General features: G+C 42.8%; 2 protein-coding genes across 2 annotated transcripts in view; one reads left to right on the top strand and one right to left on the bottom strand.

The window, feature by feature from the left end:
• LOC143288736 (uncharacterized) overlaps window positions 1-7166 on the top strand; it is a 28805-nt gene extending 21639 nt beyond the window's left edge. The window contains exons 10-13 of the mRNA XM_076597361.1: window positions 847-1928; window positions 4993-4998; window positions 6016-6099; window positions 7077-7166. Coding sequence (XP_076453476.1) covers window positions 847-1928; window positions 4993-4998; window positions 6016-6099; window positions 7077-7166 — 1262 coding nt within the window. The remainder of the gene's footprint in view (window positions 1-846; window positions 1929-4992; window positions 4999-6015; window positions 6100-7076) is intronic.
• Window positions 6946-24617, bottom strand: LOC143289194 (uncharacterized). The gene is made up of 10 exons (XM_076598127.1): window positions 24556-24617; window positions 20441-21177; window positions 18354-18485; window positions 17587-17667; window positions 16535-16626; window positions 14624-14687; window positions 12897-13045; window positions 12446-12521; window positions 10530-10679; window positions 6946-9371 (listed from the first exon to the last, which is right to left on the bottom strand). The coding sequence occupies exons 1-10, from the start codon at window positions 24556-24558 to the stop codon at window positions 9203-9205; spliced, it is 1653 nt and encodes a 550-aa protein (XP_076454242.1). The 5' UTR covers window positions 24559-24617; the 3' UTR covers window positions 6946-9202.
• Window positions 24618-24723: the final 106 nt, after the last annotated feature.

The raw sequence follows: 24723 nt of genomic DNA, 5'->3' as shown, positions 1-24723 counted from the left end.
ACAATGTGTGATGTCTAATGTTATATATCATGATGACCACAGCACAATGTGTGATGTCCAGTGTTATATATCATCATGACCTCACTACAGTGTGTGTTGTCCAGTGTTATATATCATCATGACCACAGTACAGTGTGTGATGTCCAGTGTTATATACCATGATGACCACAGCACAGTGTGTGATGTCCAGTGTTATATATCATCATGACCTCACAACAGTGTGTGATGTCCAGTGTTATATATCGTCATGACCACAGCACAATGTGTGATGTCTAATGTTATATATCATGATGACCACAGCACAATGTATGTACAGGGTGGATGATGTCCGGTGGTATATACCTTGATGACCACAGCACAGTGTGTGATGTCCAGTGTTATATATCATCATGACCACACACAGTGTGTGATGTCCAGTGTTATATATCATCATGACCACAGCACAATGTGTGATGTCCAGTGTTATATACCATGATGACCACAGCACAATGTGTGCTGTCCAATTTTATATACCATGATGACCACAGCACAGTGTGTGATGTCCAGTGTTATATATCATCATGACCACAGCACAGTGTGTGATGTCCAGTGTTATATACCATGATGACCACAGCACAATGTGTGCTGTCCAGTGTTATATATCATCATGACCACAGCACAGTGTGTGATGTCCAGTGTTATATACCATGATGACCACAGCACAATGTGTGCTGTCCAGTGTTATATATCATCATGATCACAGCACAATGTGTGATGTCCAGTGTTATATATCATCATGACAACAGCACAATGTGTGATGCTCAGCATTATATATCATGATGACCACAGCACAATGTGTGTGTGCAGGGCGGACCAAGTCCAGAGGCCCCCTGCGATGCCCGCCCACGGAGTTCACTGACCACGTCCAGCCCCATGGTCACCGTCGCCGTGGTAACACCGGGCCCAGCCCGGTGCCAGTGCACTGCATTTTTTGCGGCGTGGGCCTGAGGACGCTGAGCGCCATGAACACCCACCTGAGGACTCACCTGTCGCCCTGCCCCATGGCGGGTAGAACCACCCAGCTCCAGTGCCCCTGGTGTGAGCACAGGGTGTGGCCGCGCCGTGCCTTCCTGATGCTGTTGCACATGGCCAGGAGACACCAGGACCACCTCCCCTTCCGCTGCTCGCTGTGCTCATTGAGCTTTGCCCTGGACACAGCCCTACACACACACCTCAGTCAGGCACACCCCCTACCTGCTGGTCTGTCGGCTGCCGGTGTGAGTGCTGGTTCTGCTGACAGGGTGGAAACAGTGCAGTCTGCACCACTCAGCGTCACTCCCTCCACAACCCCTATGCCCAGTGCTCTGTCATCTGACCTCTACAGTGTCACACAGCAGGGGAGACAACCTGTGCCCAGTGCTCTGTCACCTGACGTCCACGGGGTCACACAGGGGAGACAAGCGGTGGTTACCATCAACACAGAGAAGAGAGGCATGCAGAAGATCGTCTTCACACCAAGCCAGGCCCTCTCTGCATCGGACACGTCACACACACTTTGTGATCTCTCTGCTGTGGGCATGTACATGCCCTCTGACCCCGGGGCCATAGTCATGGCCGACCCTGTGAGTGCTGCCGGTTGTGTTGCATTGTGGGATGGGCTGATGGATACACCAACGCAACATGACAGCCCTCACGCATCGCCCGTTGTCGTGGGCAACTGTTCCCCTGCTGTCTCTGTGGACTCCAGTGTCTCCCAGAAAGCAGAGGTTCTGTTGGATTATCCTGCACAGTTCTCCTCAAGGCAATCTGTGTGTATGGAGGAGGAAGGTGAAGGGGTTGGAGAGATGTCGGTGATAGAGGAGGGGGTGATGGTGGAAGGTGTGGGGGAGGAGGGGCAGATGTCAGTGATAGAGGGGGTGATGGTGGAAGTTGTGGGGGGTGGGGATGTGGTGAGTGAGGTCATGCCGCTAATGGTAGTTGATGGTGAGTCAGTGGTGATGGCACATGTATGTCCTGACAGTGAATGCTGATGGCGCGTGGCACACAGTATACATGTCCTGAGTGCTGATGTCACATAGCACACAGTATACATGTCCTGACAGTGCTGATGGCATGTGGCACACAGTATACGTGTCCTGACTCTTGAGTGCTGATGGCACATGGCACACAGTATACATGTCACTGCATTCTGATTGAAGCACAGCAGTTTGCAGTGTGCAATTTGGCTGCTGCTCCAGGGGAGATCACTTGCTACAATTGGGCAGCTCTTGTGTTTCTCAGATTGCATGTAGATGTGTTTCTTGTCAGTATTAATTTCTTCTGTTGCTGAGGTATTTATTTTGTACTTGGCTTGAGTGTAAGCTTGCATGGAACCTGTCACCTTGATTTATCATCTTAGCTGGATTCTCACCCAGAACACCAAGGTTGTAGTGGATGGGAAGTAACAATCTTGGTCTCTTTCAATCGAACTTGGGACCCTGGTTTCCTAGACAGGTGCTGTGTTGACTTGTAGACTGCTCCACACTGATGTTGTTGTCTTAATGTGAAACCATAGACTGCTCCACATTGATGTCGTTTTAATATGAACCATAGACAGCTCCACACTGATGTCGTTTTAATTTGAACCATAGACTGCTCCACACAGATGTTGTTGTCTCAATGTGAAACCATAGACTGCTCCACACAGATGTTGTTGTCTCAATGTGAAACCATAGACTGCTCCACACAGATGTTGTTGTCTCAATGTGAAACCATAGACTGCTCCACACTGATGTCGTTGTCTTAATGTGAAACCATAGACTGCTCCACACTGATGTTGTTATCCCAATGTGAAACCATAGACTGTTCCACACTGATGTTGTTGTCTTCATAGACTGCTCCACACTGATGTTGTTGTCTTAATGTGAAACCATAGACTGCTCCACACTGATGTTGTTGTCTTAATGTGAAACCATAGACTGCTCCACACAGATGTTGTTGTCTCAATGTGAAACCATAGACTGCTCCACACAGATGTTGTTGTCTCAATGTGAAACCATAGACTGCTCCACACAGATGTTGTTGTCTCAATGTGAAACCATAGACTGCTCCACACTGATGTTGTTGTCTTAATGTGAAACCATAGACTGCTCCATATTGATGTCGTTGTCTTAATGTGAAACCATAGACTGCTCCACACTGATGTTGTTGTCTTCATAGACTGCTCCACACTGATGTTGTTGTCTTAATGTGAAACCATAGACTGCTCCATATTGATGTCGTTGTCTTAATGTGAAACCATAGACTGCTCCACACAGATGTTGTTGTCTTAATGTGAAACCATAGGGTGCTCCACACTGATGTTGTTGTCTTAATGTGAAACCATAGACTGCTCCACACAGATGTTGTTGTCTCAATGTGAAACCATAGACTGCTCCACACAGATGTTGTTGTCTCAATGTGAAACCATAGACTGCTCCACACTGATGTTGTTATCCCAATGTGAAACCATAGACTGTTCCACACTGATGTTGTTGTCTTCATAGACTGCTCCACACTGATGTTGTTGTCTTAATGTGAAACCATAGACTGCTCCACACTGATGTTGTTGTCTTAATGTGAAACCATAGACTGCTCCACACAGATGTTGTTGTCTCAATGTGAAACCATAGACTGCTCCACACAGATGGTGTTTTCCTAATGTGAAACCATATAGTGATAGACTGCTCCATACTGATGTTGTTTTAATGTGAAACCATACACTGCTGCACACTGATGTTGTTGTCTTGATGTGAAACCATAGACTGCTCCACACTGATGTTGTTGTCTCAATGTGAAACCATAGACTGCTCCACACAGATGTTGTTGTCTTAATGTGAAACCATAGGGTGCTCCACACTGATGTTGTTATTCCAATCTGAAACCATAGACTGTTCCACACTGATGTTGTTGTCTTCATAGACTGCTCCGCACTGATGTTGTTGTCTTGATGTGAAACCATAGACTGCTCCACACTGATGTTGTTGTCTCATTGTGAAACCATAGGCTGCTCCACACTGTTGATATTGTCTCGATGTGAAACCACAGACTGTTCTACACAGTCATTGTCGTCATAGACTGCTCCACACTGATGTTGTTGTCTCAATGTGAAACCGTGGACTGCTCCACACTGATGTTGTTGTCTCAATGTGAAACCGTGGACTGCTCCACACTGTTGATGTTGTCTCGATGTGAAACCATAGACTGCTCCACACTGATGTTGTCTCGATGTGAAACCGCAGACTGCTCTACACTGATGTTGTCTCGATGTGAAACCATAGACTGCTCCACACTGTTGATGTTGTCTCGATGTGAAACCATAGACTGCTCCACACTGTTGATGTTGTCTCAATGTGAAACCGTGGACTGCTCCACACTGTTGATGTTGTCTCGATGTGAAACCATAGACTGCTCCACACTGATGTTGTCTCGATGTGAAACCGCAGACTGCTCTACACTGATGTTGTCTCGATGTGAAACCATAGACTGCTCCACACTGTTGATGTTGTCTTGATGTGAAACTGTAGACTGCTCCACACTGTTGATGTTGTCTCGATGTGAAACTGTAGACTGCTCCACACTGATGTTTTTGTCTCAATGTGAAACCATAGACTGCTCCATACTGTTGATGTTGTCTCATTGTGAAACCGTAGACTGCTCCACACTGATGTTGTTGTCTCAATGTGAAATCATGCTGTGAACATGCACTCTCAGACCCCTGACTTGAGTACATACACCAAGAAGATATCAATTGCTGTCTTGGTCACTGTGGTGTGTTAATTGCTTCATGGTTTACCTGTGTCAGTTTAATTGTGTTGGTGAATGTGAACATTATGTACACATATGAATGTTGCGTTGTGGATGTGAACATTACATGTGTGAATCATCAATTTAGTGTTGTGTGGGTGAATGTGAACATCACATACATGTGTGAATGGAGTTGTGTGGGTGAATGTGAACATTACATGTGTGAATCATGAATTTTGTGTTGTGTAGGTGAATGTGAACATTACATGTGTGAATGTATTTGTGTGGGTGTGAACATTTCATGTGTGAATGTTGAGTAATGTGAGTGAATGTGATTCTTTGTGAAAATTACATACATGTGTGAATGTAGTGTGAAGACGTGTGAATCCTGCACAGTAGTTACTGCCCCTGTCTCTCAGTCAATGCTGATGAAAGACGTGTGAATCCTGCACAGTAGTTACTGCCCCTGTCTCCCAGTCAATGCTGATGAAAGATGTGTGAATCCTGCACAGTAGTTACTGCCCCTGTCTCTCAGTCAATGCTGATGAAAGACGTGTGAATCCTGCACAGTAGTTACTGCCCCTGTCTCCCAGTAAGTGCTGATGAAAGACGTGTGAATCCTGCACAGTAGTTACTGCCCCTGTCTCCCCGTCAGTGCTGATGAAAGACGTCTGAATCCTGCACAGTAGTTACTGCCCGTCTCCAAGTCAGTGCTGATGAAAGGCGTGTGAATCCTGCACAGTAGTTACTGCCCCTGTCTCCCAGTAAGTGCTGATGAAAGGCGTGTGAATCCTGCACAGTAGTTACTGCCCCTGTCTCCAAGTCAGTGCTGATGAAAGGCGTGTGAATCCTGCACAGTAGTTACTGCCCCTGTCTCCCAGTAAGTGCTGATGAAAGACGTCTGAATCCTGCACAGTAGTTACTGCCCCTGTCTCTCAGTCAGTGCTGATGAAAGGCGTGTGAATCCTGCAGACAGTAGTTACTGCCCCTGTCTCTCAGTCAATGCTGATGAAAGACGTGTGAATCCTGCAGACAGTAGTTATTGCCCCTGTCTCCCAGTAAGTGCTGATGAAAGACGTGTGAATCCTGCAGACAGTAGTTATTGCCCCTGTCTCCCAGTAAGTGCTGATGAAAGACGTGTGAATCCTGCAGACAGTAGTTATTGCCCCTGTCTCCCAGTAAGTGCTGATGAAAGACGTGTGAATCCTGCAGACAGTAGTTATTGCCCCTGTCTCCCAGTAAGTGCTGATGAAAGACGTGTGAATCCTGCAGACAGTAGTTATTGCCCCTGTCTCCAAGTCAGTGCTGATGAAAGACGTGAATCCTGCAGACAGTAGTTACTGCCCCTGTCTCCAAGTCAGTGCTGATGAAAGACATGTGAATCCTGCACAGTAGTTACTGCCCCTGTCTCTCAGTCAATGCTGATGAAAGACGTGTGAATCCTGCACAGTAGTTACTGCCCCTGTCTCCCAGTAAGTGCTGATGAAAGACGTGTGAATCTTACAGACAGTAGTTACTGCCCCTGTCTCCCAGTCAGTGCTGATGAAAGACGTGTGAATCTTACAGACAGTAGTTACTGCCCCTGTCTCCCCATCAGTGCTGATGAAAGACATGTGGACACAATGCCCTGACATGGCTGGTTATGGGGTGGATGTTGACCACCAGTCACTCTGGAAAGGCATGTATAGCTGACAGCCTTGTTACCTGATGCAAGTTTTCATTCTTTTTGTTTTCTTAAGAAAACAGTTTTGTTCACTTGCTTATTAATGATTTTTATATGCTTCTTAACCATGTAGAACATGTATGTGAAGATGATACAAGTCCACAATACCATCTCCATTTTAGTGAATTGTCAGAATGCATACTTTTCAAACAAGGCCAGCAATATGGTTTTGATTCGACACTGAGGTGCTTGGTTTCATTAACAGGCAAAGTGCTTCATGTTATTTTCTTGAAAGATAACTTGTTTGTTCATCTGTGATGTTTTCAGCTGTTTTTTTTACTGTATACAGATTGAGGAGGATATATGAGGATGTCATCTGTCCATGAATCTGGTTTATACTGGCAAAATGCACGCACACACACATACACACTGGTAATTAGCGAAAATGAATGCTTGGATAGTGACAGACTCAATCGTCTGAAGAACTAAAGATATGGTGATGGACTTGACAGATACATTTACATGAAAACAAAACAAAAGTACACATTGCAGTTCTTAACTTTTTTTTTTTTTTTTAATGAATTCCAAATGACTTGACAATTCAAGAGTAAGACAACAAAGATAACTTTATACAGTCTGTACAGGTGAGAGGACACTGTGATGTTGTCAGAGTAACTGTAGGTCTGTGTTCACACCAACTACACAGGAGTGGGTGTGGGGCGGAGGGGCGCCAAGGCTGAACATTCAGTCTGACAGCTAAAAATCATGTTCACTCTCCACCAACAACACTGACAAAAGCCAGCAAACACCAGTCCTTATGTCTATCAAACCACGAGTGCTCCATTTTGAAACTTAAATCAACTGAAGCTGCCCTAACTGATTTCACTTCACTTACCAAATAAAAGCACAATTTAAAAAAAACAACAAACTTTTGTAGTCAAATTCATTATAAATTTGTATTGTCAAAGCCAAGCCAATAATGAAATAACCAGCATAGGACCTCAAGTTGTCAATCCCCTGACAGTACTTTCTGAAAGCAGTGGTGTCCTCAAAAGTCTTGTACAATCACTTTCTTCAAAACTAACCCAAGGCAGACTGGACACATACTCCCAACAAAATTATAAGTCAGTATGCTGCAGGTACTTGTAAACTTCAGTGACAAATCCTCCTCTCTGTGTGTCTCATATGATGAACAAAGTTATGTGCCAACTACACATAAAGAAGAAGGCCATTGCAAATCATGCAATGTGTGAACAGTACAAAACCTATCTGAACTACCAAACTGCCCTTCTATAGCATGTTCTCAAAATAAGTTCATGTTCTGGATGTGATCATGAGAATTTGTGACTGTTAATGAGGATGAATACAAAGTGACAGCAATCTAAAGTTAAAACCAAGCAGTGAGCAGTGTGTATTATGAGACAGTGACAACACACCGCTGAAGAATGTATACCGTGTGACACTGACAGTGACAACACACTACTGAACAGTGTATATTGTGTGACACTGACAGTGACAACACACTACTGAACAGCATACATGTGTGACAGTGACCATACAACCTGCTGTATCAGACTGGGGAGGCCAGTGTGCTAACTGCATACCATAAAACACCACAAAATAACAATAAATTCAAACACACAAACAGAATGCCCACAGGCCAATAATTCAGTTTATGTTTGAGCTGTGTCCATCACTACCTCATGGCTTGTACACCGTGCCTCTGACCCCAGCTGGCAGTCAGTACCCAACCCATTTTCATGTCAGCAGACTTCTGACCACTTTTCCCCAATCAACTTGGCTGACCATTCTGATGGAGTTCCATCAACTATGCAGGCTTCACTTTTTTGGCATCCATTTATTACTTTGCAGCATACACCCTGGAACATACTTAATATAAGAAAAAAAGTTAATCATAACTAAACGCAGTCCCAGTGCCAGCAGTCCAAAGGGAACTATCAATGTCAGGAGGATTCACTTCAGAGACTCAGCACTGCTGCTGAGTCTCTCTGGTGGTGTTCAGCAGTGCCTGTTCTGATTTAACTGTACTTAGGACACCACCTTCTACACCCCCTGCTGATGACGGTGATCTCTGAGTGGCGGAGCCAAACTGAGTGAGTGTTCCCCAGAGTGGAGACTGCCACCACTTTCCTCTGACATCAGTGCTTCATGAACCTGCCAACACCGAAGACCTTGACAGGACTCACCCCAAGCACAGAAGTGGAGGGGAATAAAAACAGGTCACCATGAAAGCAGGGCATGAAAGGCCACAGAATTTGGCTCAGCTGTTGACAGTCCCCAGGACCTATAGGTCTGGGGTGTCAGTTCTACACTGCTGCTGTCTGCTTCCCCTGTCCTCTCAGTGATCAGGAAACAAGCCAGCATTTTATCCACTATGTGACTGGTGTGTGCTACAGTATACTTTCCACATTTGCAGCAATATTTGCTGCTCCCATTACTCTTAAAACCCTGAAAACGAAAAAAGAAAAACAACCCTAGTTTCCTGCAGGAAAACACTGAATCAGTCGTGAATTTATGCACAAACTCTGGCAAAGTTGAAAGCTGTCTCCTTTCTATATTTCTGATTTTTTCCCAAAGCAAATCACATCAAAAACTCCAGTACAAGTTGATACATTAAAAAAACAAACAAACAAACAAAAAAAACACAACAATTTCCTACACTGTTAGCAGTTTCCAAAGAAACCTTGGGGCTGAACAAGAACAACACGGTCAGTGCTGACAGCACTGCTGGACACCATGGAGCGTCCAGACTTCCCCCCATGACAGGCCCAGTCCTTATTGGTGCTGCTTGGTCTTGCGGTGCACGATATCCCTCAGCTGGGACAGGATTTTGATCTCCCGCTTGCTGCGTTCCTCGTGGTTGAACTTGGCCAGGGCACGTTTCTCGTCGGCACTGTAGATCTGGTTCTCCTTCCTCAGACGCACAGCCTCCATGCGCCGGTGTCTGTCACACAAAACAACATTTCATACAGCCTCCATGTAGCAGTGTCTGTCACACAAAACAACATTTCATACAGCCTCCATGTAGCAGTGTCTGTCACACAAAACAATACATACAGCCTCCATGTAGCAGTGTCTGTCACACAAAACATTTCATACAGCCTCCATGCGCCGGTGTCTGTCACACAAAACATTTCATACAGCCTCCATGCGCCGGTGTCTGTCACACATAACATTTCATACAGCCTCCATGTAGCAATGTCTGTCACAAAACAATACATACAGCCTCCATGTAGCAGTATCTGTCACACAAAACAATACATACAGCCTCCATGCAGCAGTGTCTGTCACACAAAAAATTTCAAATGGCCTCCATGTAGCAGTGTCTGTCACACAAAACAATACATACAGCCTCCATGCAGCAGTGTCTGTCGCACAAAACAACATTTCAAACAGCCTTCCATGTAGCAGTATCTGTCGCACAAAACAATACATACAGCCTCCATGCAGCAGTGTCTGTCGCACAAAACAACATTTCATACAGCCTCCATGTAGCAGTGTCTGTCACACAAAACAACATTTCATACAGCCTCCATGTAGCAGTGTCTGTCACACAAAACAATACATACAGCCTCCATGTAGCAGTGTCTGTCACACAAAACAACATTTCATACAGCCTCCATGTAGCAGTGTCTGTCACACAAAACAATACATACAGCCTCCATGTAGCAGTGTCTGTCACACAAAACATTTCATACAGCCTCCATGTAGCAGTGTCTGTCACACAAAACAACATTTCATTCAGCCTCCATGTAGCAGTGCCTGTCACACAAAACAATACATACAGCCTCCATGTAGCAGTGTCTGTCACACAAAACATTTCATACAGCCTCCATGTAGCAGTGTCTGTCACATATTATATACAGCCTTCATGTAGCGGTGTCTGTCACACATCATTCTCTGTACAACTTGAGGAAAGACTTCAACATTGAGCACGCTGTCAATATCAACAACTTGAACAAGATAATGTTTTTTTTGTTGTTTTTTTAAAGTAATGAGTGCCGAAAGTCCATATTCACACACAGACACATCTCCATGCATACATAAACCTACCATCCCCCCCCCCCACCCCCACCTACACACCCACCAAACCAGGCCTTACCTGCTGCCACTCATGACGTAGCCCTGGTCCTCATAGGCCGCTATCTCGTTGCTGGTCAGGCCAATCTCACCACGACGTGGGATACGTTTCCCTTCAGCGATGTAGGCTGCCATGGCCGCTCCTTCTCCCGGCAACAGGGCCTTGCCGTAACTGTGCAGCCACCAGGGTACATGGGTTACACACACTGTTACATTCTCCTGGCAACAGGGCCTTGCCATAACTGTGCAGTCACCAGGGTACATGGGTTACACACACTGTTACATTCTCCTGGCAACAGGGCCTTGCTGCAACTGTGCAGTCACCATGGGTACATGGGTTACACACACTGTTACATTCTCCCAGCAACACGGCCTTGCCATAACTGGGCAGCCACCAAGGGTACACTGGTTACACACACTGTTACATTCTCCCAGCAACAGGGCCTTGCCATAACTGTGCCATCACCATGGGTACAGTGGTTACACACACTGTTACATTCTCCCGGCAACAGGGCCTTCCCATAACTGTGCAATTACCTTGGGTACTCTGGTTACACACTGTTACATTCTCCAAGCAACAGGGCCTTGCCAAAACTGTGCAGTCACCATGGGTACATTGCTTACATACACTGTTACATTCTCCAAGGAACAGGGCCTTCCTCTAACTGTGCAGTCACTATGGGTACATTGCTTACACACACTGTTACAACATGGGTACACTTGTTACACACGGTTAAAAGATGGGTATGTTTGTTACACATGTAATTACAACATGCTCACCTTTCTTCAGAATCACAAGATGGGTATGTTAGTTATACAGACAATTACACTGGGTTTCGAACTGCTCAGTCACAACATTAATCACTTTTGTTACACACATTTTGTTTCAGCGTTCTTGAGATTTCAATTCTTTAAAATTCATCAAATTAAAGTAAATATGATAAGATCTGAAACCAGGTCTCCAAATCCCCCCAAAGAACTAGAGATGATACGAAATGGAATGACTGGCAAATAAATTCCACTTTAGAAAACATTTACTGATTGGTAAAGACAGGTGAAACCAGTTCACCAGTTAGCACCCCTGTCTTTCCCCATAGATGACCTATTTGTATGGGTAAGAAATAAAAGCGCCAAAAAACAAATGTGAGAATTTATGAACTGAAAACTCCTGTACTGATCAGTAACATAACCAGTTAGTTGGGGACAAAATATAAAACTTCCTTCATTCTTATGCTATTATAGAGTGAGATGATGAAAGTATGCATATTTTTTGTTTAGAATTACCACAAAATACAATAACATGTTAAAAGACACCCCCAAACTGCCACTGCATAAAGTGAAGGAAACGCATGGCACACAGGATAAGACCCGCACGAACAGAAAGGAAACGTCACAGGACAAGACCCCCACAAACAGAAAGAAAACATCACAGGACAAGACCCCCACAAAAAGAAAGGCAATGTCACAGGATAAGAAAGACCCCCACAAACAGAAAGGCAATGTCACAGGACAAGACCTCCACAAACAGAAAGGCAACGTCACAGGACAAGACCCCCACAAACAGAAAGGCAACGTCACAGAACAAGACCCCCACAAACAGAAAGGCAACGTCACAGGATAAGACCCACACAAAAAGAAAGGCAATGTCACAGGATAAGACCTGCACAAACAGAAAGGCAACGTCACAGGACAAGATCCCCACAAAAAGAAAGGCAATGTCACAGGATAAGACCTGCACAAAAAGAAAGGCAATGTCACAGGACAAGACCTGCACAAACAGAAAGGCAACATCACAGAACAAGACCTCCACAAACAGAAAGGCAACGTCACAGAACAAGACCTCCACAAACAGAAAGGTAACGTCACAGGACAAGACCCCCACAAAAAGAAGGGCAACGTCACAGAACACAGACCCCCACAAACAGAAAGGCAACGTACTCCAGAGGTTTGACGCTGGCACTCTCCACGTAGGGCCTGGGTCCTATCAGCTCTCCATCCTCGTCGTTCTCTATGTCTGTCAACAGTCATCAACCACAGGTATATCTTCATCATTCTGTCAACAGTCATCAACCACAGGTATATCTTCAGCATTCTGTCAACAGTCATCAACCACAGGTATATCTTCAGCATTCTGTCAACAGTCATCAACCACAGGTATATCTTCATCGTTCTCTATGTCTTGTCTTATAGTGTCAGAAAACATATTCACAAACCACATGTATACTATGTTACACAATTAAATATCATACACAAAAATATTGGAATGAGAGTTTGGACATCTGACACTGAACCCCACAAACAGCCTATGTTCACTGTGATACAGACACCCAGCTCTCTCTCTCTCTCTCTCACACACACATGCACAAACACACACACAGACACAACCCACTTCTCTCAATCCACATGGGTTCCCCTTCCCCATCGCTGGACTCCGCACTGATGTTGTCTTCTTTCTTTTCTTTGTCATCATCGTCATCATCACTGCTGCTCTCTTCTGACTTCTTTTTCTTCTTCTTGCTGGACTTGCGGGATTTTTTACTGCAAGGAAATTGTTGTACAGCAAAGTGATTCTGATTCTGCATCATACAAAGAGCACATTTACTCATAAGATTTTCTTTTTCTTTTGAAAGAATATGAAATACTTTCAGCTTTTTTGCTTTGAAGGAATATTTTTTTGAGTTTTTGAAAATATGAATCACAACCTCTAAGAAGTGACAATTACAAATATAATAACACTAGTTTCAAAAACCGATTTTAAAACTTGAAAAAAGTCACTGTTACAAATTCTCTCTTTCAACAAGATGCAGATACATATAAGTAAAAAGCATCATATTAGTCAATTCAACTATCATGACAGCCATCAAAGACTGCAGACACTATCACAACACAAAGTGCATTGTATTCAATGAAGACTGCAGACACTATCACAAAACAAAGTGCACTGTATTCAGTGAAGACTGCAAACACTATCACAGCACAACACAAAGTGCACTGTATTAAATGAAGAATGCAGACACTATCACAACACAAAGTGCACTGTATTAAATGAAGACTGCAGACACTATCACAACACAAAGTGCACTGTATTAAATGAAGACTGCAGACACTATCACAATACAAAGTGCACTGTATTAAATGAAGACTGCAGACACTATCACAACACAAAGTGCACTGTATTAAATGAAGACTGCAGACACTATCACAACACAAAGTGCACTGTATTCAGTGAAGACTGTAGACATTATCACAACACAAAGTGCACTGTATTAAATGAAGACCGCAGACACTATCACAATACAACACAAAGTACACTGTAGTGCACTGTATTAAATGAAGACTGCAGATACTATCACAACACAACACGAAGTGCACTGTATTCAGTGAAGACTGCAGATATTATCACAACACAAAGTGCACTGTATTAAATGAAGACTGCAGACACTATCACAATACAAAGTGCACTGTATTAAATGAAGACTGCAGATACTATCACAACACAACACGAAGTGCACTGTATTCAGTGAAGACTGCAGACACTATCACAACAAAACACAAAGTGCCCTGTATTAAATGAAGACTGCAGACACTATCACAATACAACACAAAGTACACTGTAGTGCACTGTATTAAATGAAGACTGCAGATACTATCACAACACAACACAAAGTGCACTGTATTCAGTGAAGACTGCAGACACTATCACAACAAAACACAAAGTGCACTGTATTCAGTGAAGACTGCAGACACTATCACAACAAAACACAAAGTGCCCTGTATTCAATGAAGACTGCAGACACTATCACAACACAACACAAAGTGCACTGTATTCAGTAAAGACTGCAGACACTATCACAAAAAACACAAAGTGCACTGTAATCAATGAAGACTCCTGAGGATGAGGGTGGGGGTGGGTAGTGGGTGGTGCTTTTTGGTGAATGGTGACATGTAATGCCGTTCTTCTTTGTCTACAGCTGGAACGTGTTTTTATTACAAAAAACCCAAAAAACCCCAGGTTGTTTGTTATTGCTTTCTTATGCCAGAAATGGACATGTGTCAACAGATCAAGACCAGACAAACAACAATAAAAATCAAACGAACAAAAAACAAAACACTCACCTCTTTTTCTTTTCTTTTTTGTGTTTGCCGGACTTTTTCTTGTGCTTCTTCTTTTTCTTTTTGCCTGGAAACAACATTAAAGGTTAACACTATGTTTTCTCACACTTCAGAATATAGTTCCCCATTTGGCCTACATGGCTGGATTGGCCACTGGCAGCAGAACCACTTAACTATTTGCCTAACCCCCACTGCCCCCCAAAAACATTTTCATCCCAATGTGTTGGTCAAAGCATCGACTCATCTGTGTAGCTGACTCCTGAGCATTAAAAACATTTTCAAATGCATTACTTCATCCATTTCTGTGCAGTGCTGGCTGAAAAAAATCATCAATTTGAAGATTTAAAAAAAATCGAGCACCTCCCAGCCCCTAAACACTGAACCAAAACAAACTGCTGGCAAAGATTTAAAACCAAAACCAAAAAACTTTCACTAACTGGAAGACAATTGCCACTGAAGATTTAAAGATTTGTCAACACCTTACTAACAAAATACAAACAATGAAGGAATGGCGTCAACAATAACAAAAAAAACAGGAATGGCATTAAGAATAGCAAAATACAAATAAAGCTATGGCATCAACAAGAGAATTCAATGCTGATGAGGAAGATGAAGAACAAACAAAAACAAAGCTCCCCCAAACTGCAAACAATGAAGGTCCTGAAAACCTTCAGCAACTGGAAAAATGTTTCACATGTTACACAGTATAATAGGGAAGGTAGGTCTAATTGCAAATGATCCAGTTGAAGCCACCAGCTCAACGTGTGTATTGTGCAGATGACAAGTCATACGATCATCAAATGAAGCTCTTCTATTTCTCTGATTGGTTTCACCAGGAAAAGTTCATCTACTACTTCTTTTCAACATTTTTTCAATGGCTGGAATAGCAGAGGCACCCTGAGGGTAAATGCGAACGGGCGAGTCTAATTGCGAACGATGGGTTTAGGTACATGTGGACTATTAAAACAGAAGCAGGTCTTGAAGTTGGTCTCACTAGACATATTATTGGAACAACACACCAGACTGTTGAAATGTTGGTTTTGATCACACATGCACAGACATACATGTATACAAACACACACAATACACAACACCCATTTGAGAGCGATCAGTAACTGTGAAACATCATTTGCAAATAAATTCATGTCAAAATACCCAATGGTCTTATTGCAAACAACACTATTCTGGAGATACCTGTAAAAACCAACGTTCTGATCTGTCACCAATATGCTTTCTTGACATGCTTTCTCAACATATCCAATCAAATCAGCTATTTTAAACTGTGTCAAAGTTCAAGTCCTACTACAGGCATATGACGAGTCTTGCTTGTTTCCCTTGATTTTAGGATTGTGAGAGCATGTTTGTGAACTTGGTTTGACTGGTTTTAGGAAATGAATATTCATTAAAATGTGAAATATGTCTGGTTAGAACACTTCAAAAGGGGGTGGTACATGAACCATTTGCAATTACGTGTTGTTCAAAATTAGGCCCACCTACCCTGCCCTACAATACTATTCTGTTAAACCAACTGGACAATATGTTGTTACTATTTATTTTTTGAATGACAAATCAACATGCAGGACATGACACAGCAGGTCTACCTTGCAACAGTGTAAAGTCACATGCTGCTGATCAAATATCTGTAAGTCTACACACTGAGCTGTCGTAACACCTGTAAGTCGACACACCTGAGCTAGAATTGGTATCACTGGATGACCTGTTGTAACACCTGTAAGTCTACACACCTGAGCTAGAATCAGTATCACTGGATGACTTGTCGTAACACCTCTAAGTCTACAAACCTGAGCTAGAATCAATATCACTGGATGACCTGTCGTAACACCTGTAAGTCGACACACCTGAGCTAGGATCTGTATCTCAGAATGACTGTCGTAACACCTTAAGTCTACACACCTGAGCTAGAATCAGTATCGCTGGATGACCTGTCCTTTGTGTCCTTGACCTTCACCTCCTTCTTGCCCTTGGCTCCCTCATCTTCATCAGAACTGAAACATCACATCGTCTTCATCAGTACTGAGACATCACATCGTCTGCATCAGTACTGAAACATCACATCGTCTTCATCAGTACTGAAACATCACATCGTCTTCATCAGTACTGAGACATCACATCGTCTGCATCAGAACTGAAACATCACATCGTCTTCATCAGTACTGAGACATCACATCGTCTGCATCAGTACTGAAACATCTTCATCAGTACTGAATCATCTTCATCAGTACTGAATCATCACATCATGAGAAGTGAAACATCACCAACACTCAGACCATTTATCATGCCATGTTCTGCATCCTCTTGTCCTGACCTGTTAATGACCGCCTAGATGTAACTTTCTACGTGAGTGTGTGTGAGCATGAATACTTGTGCAAGTGTGTATGCAAGTGAAGCGTGCATTGAATGAGTGTGACAAGAGTACATGAACGCATCAGAGGAATGACGGTCCAGTTCTGAGCCTGCCTGTGTTACCAATGAAAGAGTGAAGTCTTTTTCAAACACCAGACCAGTGACAACCATTTCCCTGTAATAGTGCTTCACTTCGCTCCTCTTTTCAACACTCACACAAGCTTCTAGAACAACAGAAGCAGTGATCTAATGTATTCATGACACTATAGTAACACAATTCCCTAAACATTCCAAAACTGCAGTGTTTCAATCATTTTTCTCTCGCTCTGTACAGAACAACATTTCATATTTTCCAAGATTCAAAATTTCCTAAACCTAAAAAGTGATCTGTTTCTTTCCCAAACCAGGAAAGTGACACATTTATTTTTTGTTGTTGTTTCTTTTTTCTTTTTTTTCATGTAACTGATACACTTGTTCACTGTCTATACCCATTCACTATCCAATATTTCTATATGTTACTGTCAGTGCTGCGCCCTATCTCTTTGACAGGGCCTCACACTGACAGACACGCCACCTGTTGTGCTGTAGCCATGGCAACCTACCTGTGTTCTGGGGGTGGGGGCGATGCTGCCCAGACCTCACGGACCCCCATCTCTGCAATTCTTTCTCGCTCCATGCGACGTCTGCACACCACCAGTCAGTTGTCTTTCAGCTCAGTTACATCACAACTCAATGTGAACAGCCATAGATTAACTTTACAGCTCCAATGACACAACTTATATCATAGCCAATTATAAGTCAGATTCATAAGAAAATCAACTATAAGATTCTTGCTGATTCACTCTCCTAGCACATTAGTTATTTACTGTCTCAATGACACAGCAATAAAGTCAGGGTCTGAAATGTCTGTGGTCGCATTACTTGTAATCTATTAATCTATCATAAAATTTGTAAACATTTCAGTATCAACAAAACTTTCAGACAGGAAGCTGGGGACTTACAGGGCTGTGATAAACTGTTTCCTCAATCAGCAACTTTATCAAAACAGAAAGAAAACAAAACAAAGCAATCTCTTCTTTTCTTTTCTTTTTTTTTTGATTGAGAAGAGTTAACTAAGAAACCCCATTAGTAACAAGTTCAGAAACCTATTCATAGGCTTGTACTGAATCTAAAATACAGATCTGAAATGACAACATCACTGTGAATCATATCTCGCCCTGCACACACTTTAGTAATAAAAAGTGAAAATATTTTAAAATATAAACAATAGAAACAAAAATGACTGCAGAGACATGTGAGCATTTGCCTGGCCAATCACAGCACACAGTGTTACCTGTCCATCACAACACACAGCGTTACACAGTGTTACCTGTCCATCATGTGGGAGGCATGATGAGGACGACGGCTGTGTCCCCCACCTCCTTGCCTGTGGAAGCTACGGTGACCGTTCTCCGTGTGGGACTTGGAACTGCTGTGATGCTCTCCATTCTGCTGAGCTTGCCTGGAAGAACACCAAAAATCAGGTGGATATACCATTTGGTAGTTTATGAGCAAATGAAGAATCTTTTGGCTGACAGTGACAATCAAACAGATTTTTTTTTTTTTCAGGTGATGACAGAAAGACCTGCTAACACCCAGAGATGGGAAAAGTATAACACTGGGAAAGAGAAGGAGGGTGGGGACAGACAGTCACATTCACACAGATAATAAGATCCTATCATACAGACAGATATTGAGATCATTTATACAGGCAGTAACATTTACGTAGATAATGAGATGATAAACTTACCATACAGACAGCAACATTCACGCAGATAATAAGATCATATACTTATCATACAAACAGTAACATTCACACAGATAATGAGATCATATACGAATCATACAGACAGTAACATTCACACAGATGTGAGATATCGAGATCATATAGTTATACAGACAGTAACATTCACAGATAGTGAGAACATATATTTATCAATATCACACAGATAGTAACATACTTATCATACAGATAGTAACATTCACAAATAATGAGATCATATACTTATCAGACAGATACTGAGATAGTATAAGTTATAACATTCACAGATAATGAGATCATATACTTATAACAGTAACATTCATAGATACTAAGATAGTGAGATCATTTACTTATCAGACAGTAGCATTCACACAGATGATGAGATCATTTACACAGACAGTAACATAAACACAGATAATGAGATCATATACTTATCACAGACAATGACAAAAACACAATGACACATGTTATTTCAAACACAAGCATTGACACACATATTTCATGAAAAGCTGCTTTTAGTTTTATGTTGATGAAACAAATCTTGTTGTAATCTATGTCTAACTTTAAACAACAACTGAAATGAGCCATCACAAATTTCAGTGACAAACTGACATTGTACACTTGTAATAACATAATCTATGAAACTTCTTTTGCTTTTCTATATAAAAACAAAACAAACAAACAAAAAAAGAAGAAAAAAAGAAAAAAGAAAAAAGAAACTTAATTATTCTGAACATAAAATAACAATTAGCATTCACAAATTCCCTAAAAACTAGTTTATGGTCACAGTCTCCCAATTCAAAAAGCTTTGGCTTCAATCCCTACCTGTTGCCAAAAACTTTGGGTTCAATACCTGACAAAAGCTTTGGGTTCAATACCTGACAAAAGCTTTGGGCTTAATCCTTACCTGTTGCCAAAAGCTTTGGGTTCAGTTCAATACCTGACAAAAGCTTTGGGTTTAATCCTTACCTGTTGCCGAAAGCTTTGGGTTCAATACCTGACAAAAGCTTTGGGTTTAATCCTTACCTGTTGCCAAAAGCTTTGGGTTCAATACCTGACAAAAGCTTTGGGTTCAATACCTGACAAAAACTTTATGTTCAATCCCTACCTGTTGCCAAAAGCTTTGGGTTCAATACCTGACAAAAGCTTTAGGTTTAATCCTTACCTGTTGCCAAAAGTTTGGGGTTCAATACCTGACAAAAGCTTTGGGTTCAATCCCTACCTGTTGCCAAAAGTTTGGGGTTCAATACCTGACAAAAGCTTTAGGTTTAATCCTTACCTGTTGCCAAAAGCTTTGGGTTCAATACCTGACAAAAGCTTTGGGTTCAATCCCTACCTGTTGCCAAAAGTTTGGGGTTCAATACCTGACAAAAGCTTTATGTTGAATTCCTACCTGTTACCAAAAGCTTTGGGTTCAATTCCAATCTGTTGCCAAAAGCTTTCTCCGCATAGGCGGATAGTAGTTTGCACAGGACAGGAATGTCAGACCCCTGCTGGAGTCTGCACTAGTTGGGTCACGGTTAAGTATGAGTAATTAAAGCTTTGTGTTCAATTCCTACCTGTTGCTAAAAGCTTTGTGTTTAATTATTACCTGTTGCCAAGAGCTTTGGCTTCAATCCCTAGCTGTTGTCAAAAGCCTTCAGTTCAATTCCTACCTGTTGCCAAAAGCTTTGGGTTCAATCTTGGAGAAAGAACTGCTGTCCCTTTTCTCCTCTGCCGTCTTCACTGGCTCAACCTTTTCCTGTGACCTGGACCTGCTGCTGGTTTGACTTCTGGATGGCTTTTTATCAACGGGTGACCTGGACACAGATCTGGACCTTGACCTTGACCTGTGTGATGACCCTCTGCTGTGTCTCGGTGAGCGTGAGTCAGTGTAACTAGACGATGACCTGCTGCCAGAACGCCTTCGTGACCCGGACTGACTTCTGTCCTGGGACGGCAATTTCCTTCTCCGCCTTGGGGGAGACACAGAATTACTGTAGCGCCTCCTGGACCGCGAGCTGCTCCTGTGCGCACGTTTCTGAGGCGGAGGGGACTGTGAAGTACTGTGTGAACGACGTTTCAGATCCCTGCCTGACCTGCGTGTGTCTGGGGACCTGGCACGTCCTTTCTCCGACACCCTCCTTGCTGAATCTCTGGCGTCATCTGAGGAGTCTGACCGTCTGCGAGATGACGTTTTCTTTCTCTTGCCGCTGGCTTCTGAGCGTGGGGGAGACCTTCCTGTACTCTCTGAGGAGTGACTGCTGCCCTTCCTGTGACTTTTAGAATTCCCTGTCTGGACTTTAGGCGATCTGGAGCCAGACCGGGATGATGCCGACTCTGAGAGTGAGGGTCTACGTTTCCTCCGGTGTCTGTCAGGTGTGGGGGAACGTGACGCAGAATGCCTTGCCATCTGCAACAGATCAGCACACTTGCATTCATGACCATTTTCGCCCCACAATGTGGCCACATATACTCCATTTGAGGAGGTACGCATGCTGGGGATGTTTTCTTCTTTCCATTAGGCATTAAGTGATTAACCAACAAATGCCAGGGCTTCCTACAGTTGGTCTGCTCAGAGTCCACAGGACTCCCACTCAGGTATTTTAGGGAGTCCTCATGTGGTTCTAGTGAGTCCGATCAGTCGCAGGTCAAGAAACCATTCTTTCATCCAAACACACCACACACTGCCTTACAATCAGTTCACATGCATTCACAAATACATGTTCAAAGAGTGAAAGAGACAGACACACTCACACATGCTCACTCACTCCCTCAGAGGGAGAGATACACATGCACACATACAGAAAAACAGAGGGGTACACATGCACACACACACACACTACAGTGCGCGCGCGCGCGCGAGAGAGAGAGATAGAAACAGAGACAGAGACAGAGAGAGATACACATGCACACACAGACACTCAGATACACACACCACTCACCCCCTGCCCCCTCACACACACACAGCACACAGTGAGAGAGAGAGAGAAAGAGTGACAGGAGTGAACCACTGAAAAAGAAAAGCTGTTCAAGGATGAATTTTGAAATTTTGTTGATCCTGTCACAAATGCATTTATTTCCCGGGAGTTGCACGATGATCCGACTGCGAATTTCATACAAGTTCTGCACTTCATTACATGTGTCTTCATAGTTCATTGTACTGCAGCCATTTGAATTCTTACTCCCATGAACATTGGTAAGTGCGGCTTTTCTTTTTCGGTGATCCACCCCTTTTGAGGCTGGCTGATCGACACTGGCTGATTCAGAATATGCCTTTTCGTCTTGTTTGCATTTTGGAGCATGAAGCCAGCGGAGGCATTCTGATTTTGAACGGTATCACAGAATATTTGACAAACCTCATGAGCCTACCGGAAATGGGCAACAGTTTTCTGTAAAGGGAGATAAGATGATAGTAATGAACTCTGCAGCAGTCTCCAATTTTGTGAAGCTAAGATGCCAACCGAAGACTAGGGAAACGAGAAGAAGTGAGCACTGTTTTTTGACCGTGCTCATTATGTTTCGATTGATGCCGATTTTATAGTGCGTCTCGCGGACTCCCTAACCAAAACTGTAGTGCGTCCTCTCTCATTTAAGAGAGTCAGGGACGCACATATGCGCGTTAATGGAAGTCCTGAAATGCTGACATGGGTTACAAATGTTTTTGGTACATATTTGATCTTCTGCATGTGTGTAATATGCATACACAACTTAGACACTGGCAGATCTGCACATCTGTGGACCTGGTAAATCTGTACAGACCCCCCAGGTGCCATGACCAAGATTCAAAACCCAGGACCCTGAGATTCTTTGTTGAATGTTTATATACAAAAGGCTTAATTTTTTTTTTAAATGACACCATCTGAAATAACAAAGCAAAATACAATCCTCCCCCACCCTACCTAAACACACAAAAGAAGAAAGCAACAACAGTAAAGCTGTCAGTGTCAAGCGCTGTGCTGCAATTTAAAACAAGAGGGACAAAGCCTTTATCACTGCTGGCAATGTGATACCAATTCATTTTTGTGAACGGAAATACAAAAGGAAAGTGGAAAAAAAAACCAATAAATGAGAGGCATTTTAAGTAATCAAAGTGCAATTAATAGTAATACTAATAATACCATTTAAAAACTCATTTCATGACTTGAACAAAATCTTCACATTCACAGCTATCTTTTTTTTGCAGCGGCTATGCCACCAGTGGATGGGTGAACCTCCAACAGAAAGTGTTATTCCCCTGACAGCTCTTAAGCCAATCACAGAGCATGTTTATGCATTCAAAGCAAAAGCTTCATGAAGATGCAGCTTACTGATGAAGGCACAATTTCACCAGCTACAGTGAATTTTATACTTCTTTCAAAGCATTTTCATGATTTTGTGGACTGTTTTGTACCCCTTAACCTATGCCTACACACACTCTAACCCCTGCCCCTAATGACTCTGAAAGGAGCAAGTGGAGATTCAAAGACCATCCATCGCTTTGACAGCTGTCATCTTGCCTAATCAACTGTAGTGGAATTTAATTGGTCCCCTATCACTTTGACAGCCCATTCCACCAGTAATAAGGTACACCACTGAGTTACAAGGCAATTGAAGGGAAGACAGATGGGAATCTTCTTTACATACATAAAATGAGGTGCAGCAAAATTTGACAGTCGTTCTCATTCGGATCTATTGGGAGTGCCAAACACTGTGTCAAGCTGAGGAATTGTCCAGGTGTGTTTCCTCTGAAAATGTCGGGGTCCAGGGTCTGCCTTAGGCCCCTGGTGGGGTGCAGGGTTAATTGGTAATTCTTAAGAGGTTTTGTTTTTTTCCAGTGAAAAAATGTCCCCCCTCTGAAATCAACTGCTCTTTCACTGAAAATATCAGATCCACTGAGGGTTTCCCAACCTGTTGTGTTCAGTGTTGATATGGGATCGACACCAATCTACTTTTAAAAAGAAGTGAAGAAATAAAATCCAAATAGCCCACTGGAAAAAAGTCCAAATCAGACTTAGTGGAATGTTATGGGGATTTCTAACATACTGATCGATGGCGAATTATCAACTGTTGACTGTAAACTGTTGGACTTGGAGAATCATCTAAATAGGCAGAATGGGCAATCATAACGCATTTCTCATAACTGTTGCTGCAATACAAATTCAGGCAAAAGGCACAGGAATAGCATTGTTCTTTCTAATTTTATTCTCTTTTACTAGTTTATGTTGTTTTTTTGGCATGGCATAACCACTTTATAAGGAGTAGTGAAATTCTCGTTTGATATGTCACTACCTGACGATCATCTGGCGATGTTCTTTCATCCTTTGGCCGTTTTATCTCATGTTTTAAAAACGCACAGCAGCAACATTTTATTACAATATCATAATAGAATGTTTCCCTGTGGGCACCCAACCGCAGCCATTTTCTTCGTCTCACTTCACTTCCGGACACAGGGTACCGAGTTCAGGTTCGGAGAAGTTACAGAGTATAACAGCGTTCAAGGACTACTTCCTTAAAATAAAACTGTACTTGTTACACCCAATGTTGATTTATATTTTGCTACAGGGTTTGGATTCTACTAGTTAACGCCAAGCACTAAGCAGCTTGGGCATTTATCTCAGCCAGTCCGTTTGACGATGAGCGACACGTACGCCAACGAGCCCCGCATTTTCTTCGTCAGCGTTGATCAACATTAGCTTGTTTATTAATCGAAAGATCACACACGAACTGAAATAACGGACGAGTAAAAGTACTGACACCCTTCCTTACATCGAACATTACTTAAGTACAAGTTCTACGCCTTTTTACCTACCATGCAAACGTACGCCACTACATCGCACCAAAACAATTATGGTCGTCTACTTCCGGTCAGATAACTTGACAATAATAGCCGGAATGCACCAAAATAAAAGGAAACGCACAGTAAATCTGTTGCTGAAGAGAATTACTATCCTTATTATTATTGTGTGTGTGTGTGTGT

The sequence above is a fragment of the Babylonia areolata genome, chromosome 13 (assembly GCF_041734735.1).
Source record: "Babylonia areolata isolate BAREFJ2019XMU chromosome 13, ASM4173473v1, whole genome shotgun sequence".
NCBI lineage: Eukaryota > Metazoa > Mollusca > Gastropoda > Neogastropoda > Buccinidae > Babylonia > Babylonia areolata.
The sequence above is the reverse complement of the archived record's forward strand: the minus strand, read 5'-3'. Positions and strand labels throughout refer to the sequence as shown.

Excerpts from the sequence above, each read along its gene's own strand:
- LOC143289194 (XM_076598127.1), bottom strand. Across the intron at positions 14,688-16,534 it reads CGATACTGATTCTAGCTCAG|GCAAAAAGAAAAAGAAGAAG; the intron begins GTGTGTAGACTT and ends TGTTGTTTCCAG. Across the intron at positions 12,522-12,896 it reads ACCCATGTGGATTGAGAGAA|ACATAGAGAACGACGAGGAT; the intron begins GTGGGTTGTGTC and ends GACTGTTGACAG.